The sequence below is a fragment of the Exophiala spinifera genome, assembly GCF_000836115.1.
Source record: "Exophiala spinifera strain CBS 89968 unplaced genomic scaffold supercont1.11, whole genome shotgun sequence".
Taxonomy (NCBI): Eukaryota; Fungi; Ascomycota; class Eurotiomycetes; order Chaetothyriales; family Herpotrichiellaceae; genus Exophiala; species Exophiala spinifera.
Genome location: NW_015622523.1, coordinates 37899 through 52299, shown reverse-complemented (window position 1 = coordinate 52299; position 14401 = coordinate 37899). Strand labels below are relative to the sequence as shown.

General features: G+C 49.1%; 3 protein-coding genes across 3 annotated transcripts; 1 reads left to right on the top strand and 2 right to left on the bottom strand.

The window, feature by feature from the left end:
* Window positions 1-1464: 1464 nt before the first annotated feature.
* Window positions 1465-3784, bottom strand: PV08_11863 (uncharacterized protein; the record flags this gene model as incomplete). The annotated part of the gene is made up of 4 exons (XM_016386171.1): window positions 1465-2584; window positions 2637-2791; window positions 2843-3409; window positions 3638-3784. The coding sequence occupies 4 exons, from the start codon at window positions 3782-3784 to the stop codon at window positions 1465-1467; spliced, it is 1989 nt and encodes a 662-aa protein (XP_016229979.1).
* A 3781-nt stretch (window positions 3785-7565) lies between these two features.
* On the top strand, window positions 7566-8564 carry PV08_11862 (phosphatidylserine decarboxylase; the record flags this gene model as incomplete). The annotated part of the gene is made up of 1 exon (XM_016386170.1): window positions 7566-8564. One exon carries the CDS (start codon window positions 7566-7568, stop codon window positions 8562-8564), a length of 999 nt encoding a protein of 332 aa, XP_016229978.1.
* Window positions 8565-9535: 971 nt separating this feature from the next.
* PV08_11861 (uncharacterized protein) lies at window positions 9536-12179 on the bottom strand (the record flags this gene model as incomplete). Its single annotated transcript, XM_016386169.1, has 3 exons — window positions 9536-10886; window positions 10932-11743; window positions 11790-12179. The coding sequence occupies 3 exons, from the start codon at window positions 12177-12179 to the stop codon at window positions 9536-9538; spliced, it is 2553 nt and encodes an 850-aa protein (XP_016229977.1).
* Between the last annotated feature and the right edge of the window lie 2222 nt (window positions 12180-14401).

Here is a 14401-nt window from a genome sequence, read left to right as displayed (position 1 = left end):
CTAGTCCTGGAGGTCAGACTCGTCAATACATCCCATTTAGCCCCCAGACATCGCCTAGAACTGAGCGTTGCACAACATCCGAGCACCCAGATTCAAAGATATTCCTCACATCGCTGCAGGCAGGATCCTTCAGCAACTAAGACGACTGAAGTTCATTCGTCGAAGAAACACCGAAATCGTTGAGACTTTGAAAACCAGCGGCTCTGCAGGACCTATTCCGACGCTTGATGTCGATATCCAGCCGAGTTAGCTCTCGACCGCTAGTCTGTAATAATGCAGCTTTGGCAGACCAGACGTCAAAATTAGATCACTGTCCCATAGCACAAGCCTGCGGCAAAGAATGCGCCTCTGGCGAAGACCGGCGGTCCTCTTTCGAGTACAGATACGCCTCTTTCAAGACTTCTTTCCTTGGAAATTAGTAGGACTAGTTGATTTGAATGCGAATTCGCACAGACTAGCGTTTCGATTAGACATAAGAAGAATCAAGACTATAGTGGCAGAACACGGGGTCAGCTTGCTGGCCGACAAGTCATTTCTCGGAGGACCTACCCGACGATTTACGGCCAGCTAACCAATTCATATGCATACAACAAGTACATTGAAGAAGCGACGAACCTCGCATGCCTGTGCTCGATGTCAGATTCGTCACTTGAAATGTTCCGGAGAAGAACGATGTCTCCGGTGCGATAAAGACAACGCAAAATGTGTATATCAAGAGCGGAAAAAATGTCGGGATCAGAGGTGCGCTGTTAGACCGGTAGAAAACTAGGATGGAACAGTCTGATGAACTCGACAGAGAACTCAAAGAGTGCAGCGCAGCAATCTATGAGTTGGAAAGAGAACAGGAGATTCTCCTCGAGGCCCTCCGGGTGATAACCCGTTCACCTCGCTTCCAACCCGACAAGCATCCAGACACAATGAGAATCTTAAAGGTATCCGCGTTTCCGTCGAATTCCATCTACGTGCTATGCTAAATGCTCCATTGGCGTAGAATTTTGCACACAATTCAAAGGCGAGCACTCTCTCAAACCCTACTGTTGGCGACGAGAGTCTTGACGTGGTGACCGAATCACGATTTGAAGATATTCCGGGCAAGAGGACTCAACCTCGAACAGTGGACGGACCTCAGTTGAATTTCAGGAGCATTGAATCCAGAGGCTCGCAAGTGTCTACGGAAAATCTGTCAGCGGAGTTACGGAAGGCATCCATTCCCGACATCTTGAACAACTGGAGGTTTTGACTCAAAGAACTCAACCGCCCAAAGACTCAAGACGACTTATTATTGATCAACATACTGGCATCCATGATGATGAGATGCCAGAGCTTTGGCCGCTCAGGTTCGTCGGCTAGCCAACTCTCAGGCACTTGAAGACCTTGCTCCGCAGATCTTGAATACCACGCAACTTGGACAACCTTCTATCGAGCCGAGCTCGTCTATGGCGCTGAACGCTGTACGTCGATAAATCATTTGTCGTTCTGCCAGCTGGATGATGAATCTGAAGAAGATGAAGCTCTAGTAAGAAATCGGCTCCATTTTTCCACCAATGCCTCATAAGATTCCGCCATCAGGCCGTCACCAAATGCTCTCGCAGCTTCACCTGTAGCCGCCACACCAACAGCAGGTGAAACAACACTGCCTTCAAAGTGGACATCGGCGTCTTTGAACATGTTTTCCACATGGTTCGACGACATAAGCTGCAGTTGACGTATTCTGAGATGTAAATCACGCAACATACTCTCTGCGGAAACCGAACGGCGAGACAGACCGTGCAAAGCTACAGCCAGTTTCACAAAGGACGATTTGCACTGATCGCCATTGACGTCGTTGACGACGACAGACAAGGCCGCGTTGACTGGCTGAAGAAAGCTAATAGGGATATGGTCGACGCCCCAGTTCACCGACTGAAGGTGGACAAGGTCGGCTATGGCCAGGGCTGAGGTCATGTTTTGCGCTCGTACAACAGGAACGAGAAGACCGAGTGTTGAATCGTCTTCATCCTCAGCTTGTAGTGTCAATGTCATTTCTGATAATACCAACACAGCCCAATGATACTGGGCATATAAACTCAAAGTGTGGGGTGTTTTGAATCCCGTAACTTGGACACAATCCGAGAGATTGTCGTACCAAACTGTTAAGTCACCATGAAGCTCTTCCAGATTGTCACGCGTGACGGTTTTGATATTCACATTGTCGTCGATGAAAACACGCTGACTGATGTGGTAGCAGATATCGTACAAACCGCTCAGGTGTTGAAGGTAACAAATGGGATGGGGAACTGCAGGAAGGTTATCACGGGGGTAGGGTGACCACACTTCAGTCAAGTTCCCTCGATGGAGAGGAGCCTTCCAGTTGGTAGGAGGTTCCATCACAGGTCGGTTTCGGACCGCAAAAGTTGCAGCGGTGGTAGAGGCGAACACAGCCCAGCCAGTGTATGCCGCAAGTTGCTGCGCACTAGAGACTGGCTCTTTTCCAGGTTGCGTCATGGCCTCTTGATATTGACTAGGCTTTTTGAACTGCTTTAGATGGTCGATCATATCTCGCATGATAACATTGGCGAGCTTATTAATACCGCGGTTCTCTAAACTTTACCTTGATAAGTGAGGACCTCAATATAGAGAAGGATACCTCGGCTTACAACATCCATTGGATCGCCATGAACTGTATCGACGGTATGAGTCTCTTCTGCGTTGTTGTCTCTGCATATCTCTTGGCTTCCTCGTAAAAGAGATCTTGTAGGGGTTTCTCGTTCGACGGAGGTACATGACCGTTATCCAGAATGTCATAATCAAACTATGATACTCGCGGTCAGTAATTACACCGTCATCTGGTGTTGCGACTCACGCAAGAATCTGCCAGGATCATATTCACCAAAGCTACCGTACATATTCCATCATTCTCGCGTCCAGATTGCATGGCCGAGACAATGGTATCGCGATCAATAAACGGATAGCACCAATGGCGCCATGTAAACCATAGTGATAGGAGATGCGACACGAGCCCGTCATCATCTGTGACGGTCGTCCAAGGTTTGGCTGGTACCTCGAACACGGGCATAATGGTTCCCAATGTGGCTCTGAACAAACGACTTGCAGGTGACTGCTGCGGCTGCTGGCATGTTGAAGCCTTGTAGGGCGGTCCTTCCTCTGCTGCGCGAGAAAAGTTCGTGGAAATATAGCTGGAGACTTGCTCATTCGACGTAGTCGTTCGGATTATACCAACAAGGTTTTCCACCTGATCTTTTTCACCATTCCGGATCGCCTCCATCAAATCGGAGAGCATTTTTCGATCCAATTCCAACTCTTCGATCTTTTCCTTCCACACCATCCTCCTGCGGCCATCCTTTTCCGTTTCGCGGATACAATCTGTTTGTCTCGCCAAACAGGCTGCACAACGGGTATAATCGTCACACTAGTTGCAGCCATTCATGAGCTGGGATCTCGTAACTTGATGTTGGTTGGGATTCAGTCTGCCGAATGAAGGAACTTATCAGGAAATAGCTACACAGCCTGACAGGAACGCAGACACCGAGAAGTCAGAGCGAGCGGTGGTAGGTGCATATCCGAGGCTCTCCTGTCCGAGTTGTGGGCACCATTTGCAGAGAAAGCCACGGAGAAACGGTACTTGAGATAGACGCACCTTGGTACGACGTTTTTGACAAGCGGTGCATGCTGTTGTGGTATTCCGTCGCTGTTTGGTCGGTAATCGAAAGTTGTTTGGGTCGGAAATCTGAGCGGGGCGAATCGGTGACGCAGGGGCCAGAGGCCTCAGACAGTTTTGCGACATGTTTGCAGGCGGACCTGGAGTTCTTCTTGATCGCCTATGCGGTCAGTCGCGAAACTGCTCCGTAGGGGTAGGTGCCATGGACGGCTATTCGGACTTCGAGGGCCAAGCTGAAGAACTTACAGTACACCGACGAACTAAATCGAAAATGGGATCCACGTGACGAATGATCGTTCAGTGACGACGTCTTCTGGTCTCGATGTGGCTGGTAGAAACATCGATCAGTTGGGCGACCCCGGGGACAGGTCATAGCGCATGTACTGTATAGTGTCTTTTGCTGCCATGACAAGCTGATTACAAACGGATAGGAGTATTCATAGTCACTCAAGAGAAGAGGGCATTCGTAAGGCCAAAGGCCGTTGTCGTTGATCCGTTTGTATCTCGTAAAGCGGCGCTGCTAAAGTTGTCGATACCTCGGTAGTCTTATGCTGCTTTACCAATTATTATGTTGCACATACCACGTTGTTTTATTCCATGCCCCTAGCTCAACACTTGATGGCGAGCAACGAGCAAAAAGGGAATTGCATTGTACACTCTTCCCAATGCGCCTCCCCTCGGATGACTGGAAATCAATAGACCGCCAGATCTCTGAAAACATCTACATCCAAACCCCCTGGCAGCCACACCACTCCTCCACTCTCCCGCCTCCGATGCACGCCGTATCCCTGACGAAACAGTTGCGCACTGCCGGCGCTGTTGTTAATGGCAATAAATGGAAGACGTCCTCTCATCTCGGACAAGCATGATGAATGCCCATACCTGAATCGCTACAGATTGTTAGAGCAACGATGCCTTATTTTTCGACCTGGCAGCCTCTGAACGGTGAATATACCCTTCTCGGTAGCTTGTCTGGAGCTAAGTGAAATCGCTTGTACTATGTACTCGCCACTCTCTCCGAACACTGGAGCCTTCCACGTGGCAATCTCCTTCCCTCCTGACGCGAAATTACAACTTGTAAGCAAAGACCACGGCCGACACACCTAGTATTAAGAGCCGGAAGACAATGATTTGATACAAACATGGGCTATGTACGTTGATTTGACGAGGGCAGACAAACTCCAGGACCCGTCTAACAGTATCTGTTTGCGAAGCGCTATCTGCAGCCATTTTAACCGATTCAACAGCACAGAAGTGGATGGTAACTTTATCGATGCAGTATATATTGTTAGTGGAGTTGGGCTTGTAAACGAAGAGTATTTGTCTTCCATCTGCTTTCTGTTATCAAAGCCTTAGACTGTGCCACGCAGTCTTACTCGAAGTGAGGACGCGCTGTTGGCCGAATACACATGTCGGATCATGCGATCATCGGCACGGAATTGCGGCTAGACTAAAGGAGATGTCAGGACGAACAGGCACTCGGAAAGAATCATTGGAGGCTGCTTGGAGACATTTGGTATCTAATAAAGGTACCTTCGCATGAATATGGTCACGAGTGGATTGTCTGTTTGAGTTCGGCCATCCTATTCCCCATCCATCGAATGTTCCACTGAGAAACTCGTGTCGAAAAGATGATCTATACGGCTCGAGAATATGTGTGATCTAGAAGGGCCTGCTGGTTGGATCCTGATACCTCTGAGGATCGGCAGTTTTAATGTTGACAGAAAATTAGAGCAAGCAAGAATTTCATGTATTTGCACTCCGCCTTCTACCCTACTCCTCTTTAATTCGCTGCTTAGGCAGAGTGCACTGACTGGAAAGCCGCAGCTAAGGATCCAGGCCACGGAGCTAAATAGCTATCAAACATGATCCCTTCTGGAGCCGCACAGTTGTCAAAGCACGTCTCTCCAATTGCATGACTTGACATGAGTCCCTGCACTTCATCTCCAGGGCAAGGTCGGCTGGGTTGAACCCGGTGGCAACGGGTATATGGGTCAGTGTCCCGTGACTCATTCCTGTCCACAGTTTGTGCCTCATCATGCGGAGTATCAGGGTCGTGGATCGGGGCCTGAGTCGCTGTGACCACGCTTGGCAGGTAAGTGTTTGTCTCCATATTGAAGTTCTCTTCGTAAGCAAACACTGACTGACCGGAAGAGCCACAGGAGGGCCTTCCTCTACATGTGGACGGGGGAACGTCAAAGGAGGAGGATGAGACTGTGATTGGACTGCTTTGAGCGGAGTCGCCTTCAGCAGGCGAAGTTTGCAAATGGTCGCACAATTTGTCTGAATCCGAAATGTCTATATCATACGGTTGTCCCTCAGTTGTAAATGGGGATTGACGACCTCCAAGTAACGGTCTAACGAGACCAAGTCCTTCAAGGATCGCGTCCGTGGTAACGGTACCGGTCGATTCATCTGGAAGCTTTCCTGGAAACCCGGATTTCTGCCGGCATGCCCGGTATAGCTGTTGAAGTGCTACATCCATCACTCCTTGCATTTGAGAATAACTAGCGAAGGTTGGCGTTCAATAGTTTGGTAGTTTCTGGCTTACTTACTAGTTTCTGGCTTCTATTTTCCTTCTGATGAAGTAAGTACAAGCACTGTCACTTGTGTGACAAGTTTCACACTTCAGATTGCCGTCGCACTGTTCGAATTAGAAGCTTACCAAAGAAAGCGAGAACAGGACTACCTTGGCCTTCTTTAGTCTGCATCTGTCGCATGCACGACGTGTCCGAATGTTTCGTCCACCACCACCTTTTCCACTAGTGCGGATCTTTGACCTTGACGTTGACATAACTTGTAGTCCTGAGGCAATTGTCACGGTGCGTATTGATGAAACAGGGAAGTCTTGGACAAGATGTGACATAATATAACAGCCTAGTTTCGTCACTGAATGTCTGACATCATAGGGAGGTGTGGGACTTGCCGGCCTTCAACTGAATCTATATATAAGCTTCTGTACTCAAGTCTTCACTAACAGATTGCAAACATTTCCGACTGTGATTGGAATTTCCAAGATCTCCTCGAGGACGTCATAGCTCGAGTAAGTGTGACGTCATTCCAACGGTCTACGTACTTGTAACACGATCTAACACGACGGTGGAAAGTAGACTTGTACTGTACTTTTAGAGCTGATAATACTGTTAATGTACAGGAGGACGCCACTTTTAGTATAAATTTACTACGAAGTTCATCAAAAGTTGAGCACAATCGGGCAGTCTACTAGACTTTCTCCTGACGCACGTTCTACCGCCGCGCGACCTTCGGGAAATAGCATCCGGACAGAATGCTAACATCGACCCGCAAGCGTCTGGTCCGGTAAGTAACCTCCGGGAAGCAAGATACCCCCTGGACATGACAAGTGCATCTCCAGTGGAATCCTACTCCCCGCCAACTCAGCCGACAACGACGCCCAGAGGACATGCCGGACGGTACTCGGTGCGGATGTTATCTTGAAGAGCTTCTTGAAATAAAATCACTTCTGGATACCTTTCTAACGGTCGTTCGTATGGAAGCCAGGAAGAAATTGGTGGATATTAAATTGTATCCGAAGTGGAGCTTCATTGTTTCAAATACGCTATACCTTCAGTCTCTGGGTAGATTTACACAAGCTACCCAACCAACAGTTCAACTAGACGAACTCAATGAGGAGACAGTTAACGAAGAGGATGAGCCCGTTGACAAGATTTTTTATAATGCTTGGCAACGGATAACGACCGTACTGCACAGGCAGAAAATGGTCTCTGAGATGCACCATTTCGTATGACGTATTTAGTCCAGAATACATAAATAGTCGAATTCCGGAATCGAATTTCCAACCTCGCAAATTCAAAGATACTTCTCATCTCAGCACGCAGGAATCCCCGATTTAAGTCCGGATTTGTCACAGCCGCAGCAGTATCGGAAGATGGGTGCTATCATCAGCTACTTTCACTACCTTCTCGACAGCGCCCTCGCCACCGTCAAGCTAGTCCAAAATCGTGAGGTTGGCTGGAAGACCCTCAATCGCAAGACTGGCCGCTATGTGCGCGAACAACAACCCATCTACAAGAAAGTCAAGCTATGGCTCTTGTTTAGTCGGCCCATGGAGTGGTTCGACCGAACGTGGTTGCTGAGGTATTGGATGCACGAGAAGACGATAAGATCTGGCAAGAAAGAAGGTACTCGGGCCTCTGCCAAGCAGATAGCATCCTTTGTCGACTTCTATCACATCAACATGGAAGATTTCACGCCCACAGACATCCACGCGTACCGCACTTTCGAAGATTTCTTCGTGCGGCGACACAAGCCAGGCGCCCGTCCAATCTCCCAAAAGAATGACTCCTCTCTCGCCGTCGTGGTCGCGGACTGCCGGCTTGTAGTCTACCCCAGCGTCTCCGAGACTAAACGGCTCTGGATAAAAGGACGAAACTTCACCATCAGTAATTTGATCCAAGACGTTGCAGCCGCCAAAATATGGGACCACGGGGCGATCGCGTCATTCAGACTCAGTCCACAAGACTATCATCGGTATCACTCTCCAGTCGAAGGCACTGTGGAATGGTACAGGCAAATCCCTGGAGAGTATTACCAAGTCGACCCGCTCTGCTTGCGATCCGACATCGACGTCTTGACGGTAAACGCTCGTTGCGCAATCTGCATCAACAGCCAGTCGTTTGGACGTGTGCTCTTTGTCGCAATCGGCGCCACAGATGTGGGAACCGTAGAAATCAACCAAAAGTGTATGACTAAGGGCTCACAGCTGGAAAAAGGCGAGGAACTAGGTTTGTTCCAATTTGGAGGTAGTAGCATAATCGTTGCTTTCGAGGAGGGAAGAATACGTTTTGACGAAGATTTACTCAGTGTGAGCAGGCGTCTGGTGATGATGGATGTGGAAGTAGGGATGAGTCTGGGACGAGCGATCTAGAATGGGTGAGTTTTGTAGAGGACTACCGAAGGAGAACTGAGGAGAGGATGTGACTTATTCTACTTCTCCTACCGTTGGAGTTCAGTATTGTCACTGCTTCGAGACACCTTAACCTACGCTTTTTCGTTAAGCGGCTTCGAGGTTCCACTAGTCTTCTTTGCAGCCCTGGATACCTGTGGTTCGTATATGATGTGGATAACGGTGGCGCCCATAAAAGGCAAGCTCATGCCTCACACTCATCGCTCCGATCACTCTCCCGAAGCAACACTATCGCTCGAGAGGCAGGTGAGGTAGTTACTTCTAATTGGCTGCGGAAGGAAGCTTCGGAGAGGGAATACGGTCTTTCGCCTGGAGGGAATCGGGAATGCTAGGCTTAAGTAAGAGACCACTCCACCAGGTATGTCTGGGATTCTCGATTGCGGCAGTAGCTCTGGTAGCTGGAAAATGAGGTTTTATCCGTTGTCGTAACTAGGTAGTGCGCCCTTGATACCAAAGAGTATCGTTGCGACCCCCTTCTCCTGCTTGCAGCCAAGCCATCTCGGATCAATGCCTATGTCCAGCCGTAATTAGGCCAAGCAACTGCCTCTTGAGCCTGATTCTCGCACCAAGCAATATAACTAGACACCTTATTCCTCGGATTTTGGGACTCTGTTGACCCCGTTACGTGGACGGAGCCGGACATCAAGGAATGTAGTAGTATCGACTTTAGGTGGCGGCCAACCATTGCTGCGGTGTTGGGAGGATCGGATATTTGGTCAGCTTTGGAAGCGATTCCGTCGCCATTCATACGGCTCCGGTGTCAGGATAACTGTTATTGGTGAGGTTTGTGGTTTGGATTGACATCCGTCTTCAGATGCCGAACCTTGCGACCTTCCACTGACCTGGTTCGTACCAACCTTCCAAAAATATACAGAAGCTTTGCGTCGACAATATATGACGAAGACCACGCTCCTGCGTTCGCCTTTCTAGTCTCAATAGGTGGCATGCTGATGGAACTCCCCGTCTGCACGGCTCAGTTCGACATGCTCACTCCATCCGAGTTGGGGGTCAAAAAGCATAAGGCCATTTAAACCGGCGAGGCTTTGAGGAGGTGAAAGTGCCTGGGTCGTCGTAAGGATCGTATGGGCGGAGGGGTAGTGTTGGAAAAGTGTCGTCGCCTCATGTGAAGCTACTCCTATAGTATTTAGTGTACCGTGTGCTGAAGGAGCACCATGAAAGATAGTCTGCTCTGGAAGATCATTAAGGTCCATATCTGCCTTGGCTGCCACTGCACGCAAGGTAAAGTCGCATCGGCTCCAGGCTCGGCTGGCAGAGAGGTTGTGCTCGCCGAGTACGTGGAGCAGCCTTATTGCTCTCTTCAAAGTCTCAAAGGTATCGCGAAAACCTTCAGCTGCACGATACACAGGGAAAGATAGCCAATGAATTAAGACCGAGGTTGATTGCACGAGCCAGGGTAAAACAGACCACCAAGGCCCACACTGCATAATACCTTCGGCATTGGACTCGTCAGGGACCAGGTGGATTATAGCCTTCGCTGCTTCAACGCAACGTGTGGCAGCTGAACAGTCCAAGGTATCTGAATCTTTGGACTGACGGGTAATGTTTAGATCTGGAAATCCGTCCAAAACAGATCGATAGGTTATTAGCTGGGTTCCATAGTAGAAGAACCCTAGACTAAGTCTGAGTTCACGGGAACTCTGTTCCTTATTGTTGCATCGGAAGTCGAAAACTGGCGGAAGATTGCGAGCCCAATCTTCAAGTTGAATTTCAATATCTTCGAGTCGGGACTGCAGATGGGGGCTAGTAGCAACGCTGTGAATCTGAGAAAGGATACTTTGGCTGAGTCTTGCTAGCTGCGTGAGATGGAGAAAATAAAGGGATGGGTTAGCCATAACATCTTTTGCCCAGGATAATCCAACTTGTGGCATCGATATGGTTCTCGATGATTGGAATCGTTGGTGCGGCGGAAAAGAACGATCTCCATCGGTGAAACTTGTGGATGTCGATCGGTTCCGGGCAAGCATATTTGAAGGCGGTGCTCGAGGACCTTGTTGGTATTCCTTGCCAAGGAGTTCCACACCTCTGTCTGTATCAAATTCGTTCTCTTCCAGGGGAACTGGGAGCGGCGTTGAGCATTGTTGGTCGAAGACACAAGTGACGCGTCCGGTAATTATGCAAAGTCGATGCTGGAGAACATAGAGGCTCCACCAAACTCGGTAGCGGATTTCCTTCAATTGGTCTTTTAATTGCGTACTGTCGTTCCGTAAGTTCAGGCCAAGGGCCGTTGCGTGTGACATAGCAATCCCTATCAATACCCAAGCTCTTCTCATGTTAGTTTTGCATCAGTCTAGGACATCAGTGTCGTACCTGTTGATTTGGCTGGTGCAGAGAAAATAGAAAGACATCAATCCGAATACCTGGATAAGCTGCAGGTCTGGGAAGTCAAACAATGTCTCGCTATTGATAGCGAGATATCTGGCCCGGTTGAAGTACACAAGATGGTCTTCGATATTTCCGTGGCGGTCGGGCCGAACAAGAGAGGCATACCTGGCGGCAATGGCAAAAATAGTATTGATAATTGCGAGCCACAGGTCAGGAGGTCTTTGAAAGGGATTCGACAAGAATCGGTGAAATTGTGATGTAAGGGTTGATTTTCCAATGACAGGGAACGTTGAATGCGCGTGTTGGAGATAAGTATAAAACAGAAACTGGGCAGTCTCGGCCTGTGGCATATCGTATGGTTCAACACGTTCTAAGGCCGAAAGCGGAGTATCATCCAAATGGTAACTCATGCTGTTTATCGTGAAGGAGTGATCTGCCTCCGCCAAATGGGCTCTATGATTTCCAAGAAGTTGTCCGGAACGTGACAAAGGGAAGTCAGCATAGGTCCTTTCAGCGTCGCTAGGAGAATGCGTCGAAGTTAGCCGCAAGTCGTCGAGATTGTTATCATTCAGTACAGTCTGCATCCACGTCACCTCAGAAGTCGGCCCCATAAAGCCAGTTACTGTTGCCCCTTTACGCGTAAAGTCCTCTTTTGTACCATACGGGGTCTCTCCGGTCAGAGCCGGCTCGGTTGAACCTTCAGAACTGGTTGCATAAGTCCCCCGATGTTCATTAGTCCCAGACCGTGGAGCAGCTTCAACGTCGGTGTCTTGTGTGTCCGAGTTCCTCGCGGTTTCCTAATGCATTTAATACCACATAGATACCCGGTTAGGAATTCCGTACTTCTCCTAAATATGCCTTTATGAGCTTCGCTTCGGGCTCGGGAACTCTGTTCGCCAAAACTTTAAGCAAAGCCTCGCAATCAGCTAGCTTTTGACCGATCCTACCACAGCCTCTGTCAGGTTCGATAGTCTGGCTTATATGTGCGCGTCTGGACGTACTTCTTTGCTTTGTCCCGCTTTTGGTCTCCATAAAGGCAAACAAATCCCAATCCACGACAACGCCGACATACTGGCTTTTCTCCGTTGCATTTCGTCTTTTTGAGCCTGCAGGGTTCGCACGCATGCTGTATTCGACGCGGGTCACGTAGTGCTGTATATGGTCCACTTGCGCCGTTGATTGTGGCGTTTGTCCCGGGTATCGCAGGTGCTGCGATCTCTCTTTGTGCAACATAGCGCCCTGTGGATTGTGAATGGCCTGAAGCGCTGGACGTCACGGAGCGTCCCATGACACGTAGAGATTTAGAGGTTTGGGGAGGCTACATCGTAGTCCGACATGATGAGGACGATATTGCGAATGCGCCGCCTGGAAGAGGTAGGATGAGCTACGTCTGATAAAGGTCCGCACAGTCTGAACAGATTTGAACTTCACCCGACCATGGACGCAAAATGAAAGGTGCGAATGTTACGGAATACCAGGGGCGGGAATTTGAGCCGAACCCGCTTGTGACAACTCTACCCCGAATGGCTCCACGTTTTCCTCGCCGCTTTTGACGATTCGACAAACAGCACTTTCGCCAGTCTGTAGCACTCTTAACGCCTAGAACTAGTACCCTGGCATTCCACCTCTTGCTCGACGCGCTCCGTTCTTTGTCTCACTTCACATTCTCCACAGTGTGCATTCACGCTTTCATGACCTCCGACCCGTTTCGATGTCGCGACCACGCTCGCGGAGCTCTCTTAAATTTCAAATCGTCTGCATGCTCCATGCCTGCAAGCCCTTTCGTCAAATGCCCACCCTGAAACGAGGCCGGAACTCAGCTCAATCTTCTCAACGCTCTGATGCCTCTCGCTCTTTGCCAGCCGCTGTGCTGGCGGCTCGAGCCCTGCACGATATGTACGGCGGTATCGCCTACATGCCGATCGCACTTTCGTCACTTCCTGGGATTTCTCTTCATTCTTTTCGATCTACCTCCTCATGTCCTCGAGCCACATGCCTCGCCGAAAGAAGTTGACCAGTTGACCACTGCCACCCGAGTTCAGGGGTTTCATTCTCCAGTCATACTGCGGATGATATCTGCACACTTGACGTCCTTACCCGGAGATACAGCTACAAACCAAAGATGCTCTAGCTGAGGAGCCAGAGCTCGCTTCAGAGTCGAGATCACCACAGATCAAGATCGCTGAACGACGGCAGATTGCGGAAGCGGCCATGAGCGACCCGGCGGTATTCACCGGTCCCAAGGCGCAGTCCCTACACATAAAATGTTCCGCAACGATGATTGCGCTATGTCAATGACGGGAGAGGCGATTGACGAGAGAAACATCTCCTGCTGCAAAGACAGGATTGACGGCTAGCGTACATGATACTCATGGCCTATCACCGTCATCAGCCTTGGAGCGTGTATCCCCGTTGACCTGTCAGAAACATCAATGTGTCTTCTGCCTGTGCAGTGATCCACCCGAGAAGATCGGAAGAAACGGTATGCCGGTAAACACTCCCTCCAGAGACATGCCGAACGCTGTCGCCCAGGGCACTTTCAGGAGAGGATAAAATTCCGTGTCCCGATAATGTGGCATGCCGCAGGATGGTTTTCGAGGGAAAATCCACCCTTGAAGAACCATGCCGCTTTAGTACACCGTTTATCTTATAAAGCTATCTTAGCTTCAATGAGCGCACTATTTAACACTTCAGGATATTCCTCTTATGCCCAAGCGGAGTCAATTAACTCCCAATTTGAACTGTAAATCACATTCCACTAGGAAAATTAGCATGTCATTGATGTTCCAATGGCTCCGTGGAGGTTCTACGGTTGGGCTTTCCGTATTGTTCACTGCTGAAAGATCAACCTAGAACGGTCTTCACACTAGAAAGCGACTAACAACAAGCTCACGACGAGAAGTCAACTGCAATGATATCGCAGCTCCTCGATGTACTGATGAATGATGGTCGACTGTGCACTTGCATACTTATTGGACTGGTATTGTTGGCGGCGACCAGGACCTGAGGTTATCCTTCCAGTTATATAGGACTATCTCTTGATAGTAACATTGTCGCTTTGATTTTAGTACTGCGCACAATATATCCACTTTCTGAATTTGTATTCTACGCTCCTAGCATTCTATATCTAGAGCTATCTACTCACACACAAATAGTCTTACCATCTGTCCCTTCGATTACAGATGATTTGGGACCAACCCGTATCCGATGTTTGCCCCCGTCAATCCACGTTTCTTGATGGTGTCAATGTGCCAAGTATCCGAATCAGTATGTATACGTACCGATTGATTCCACTTGTTGTACACTAAGTTGCGACCTGTCTTAAATCATATATACCTCCATTTCACTTTTCACTGTTTTCACTATTGGAAAAACAACCAGATGCAGCCACGTTGTATCTTGTAGAGCAATCTGTTCGGAGCTTCATCAGAAGAAGAGGTGTATGATGTATCATC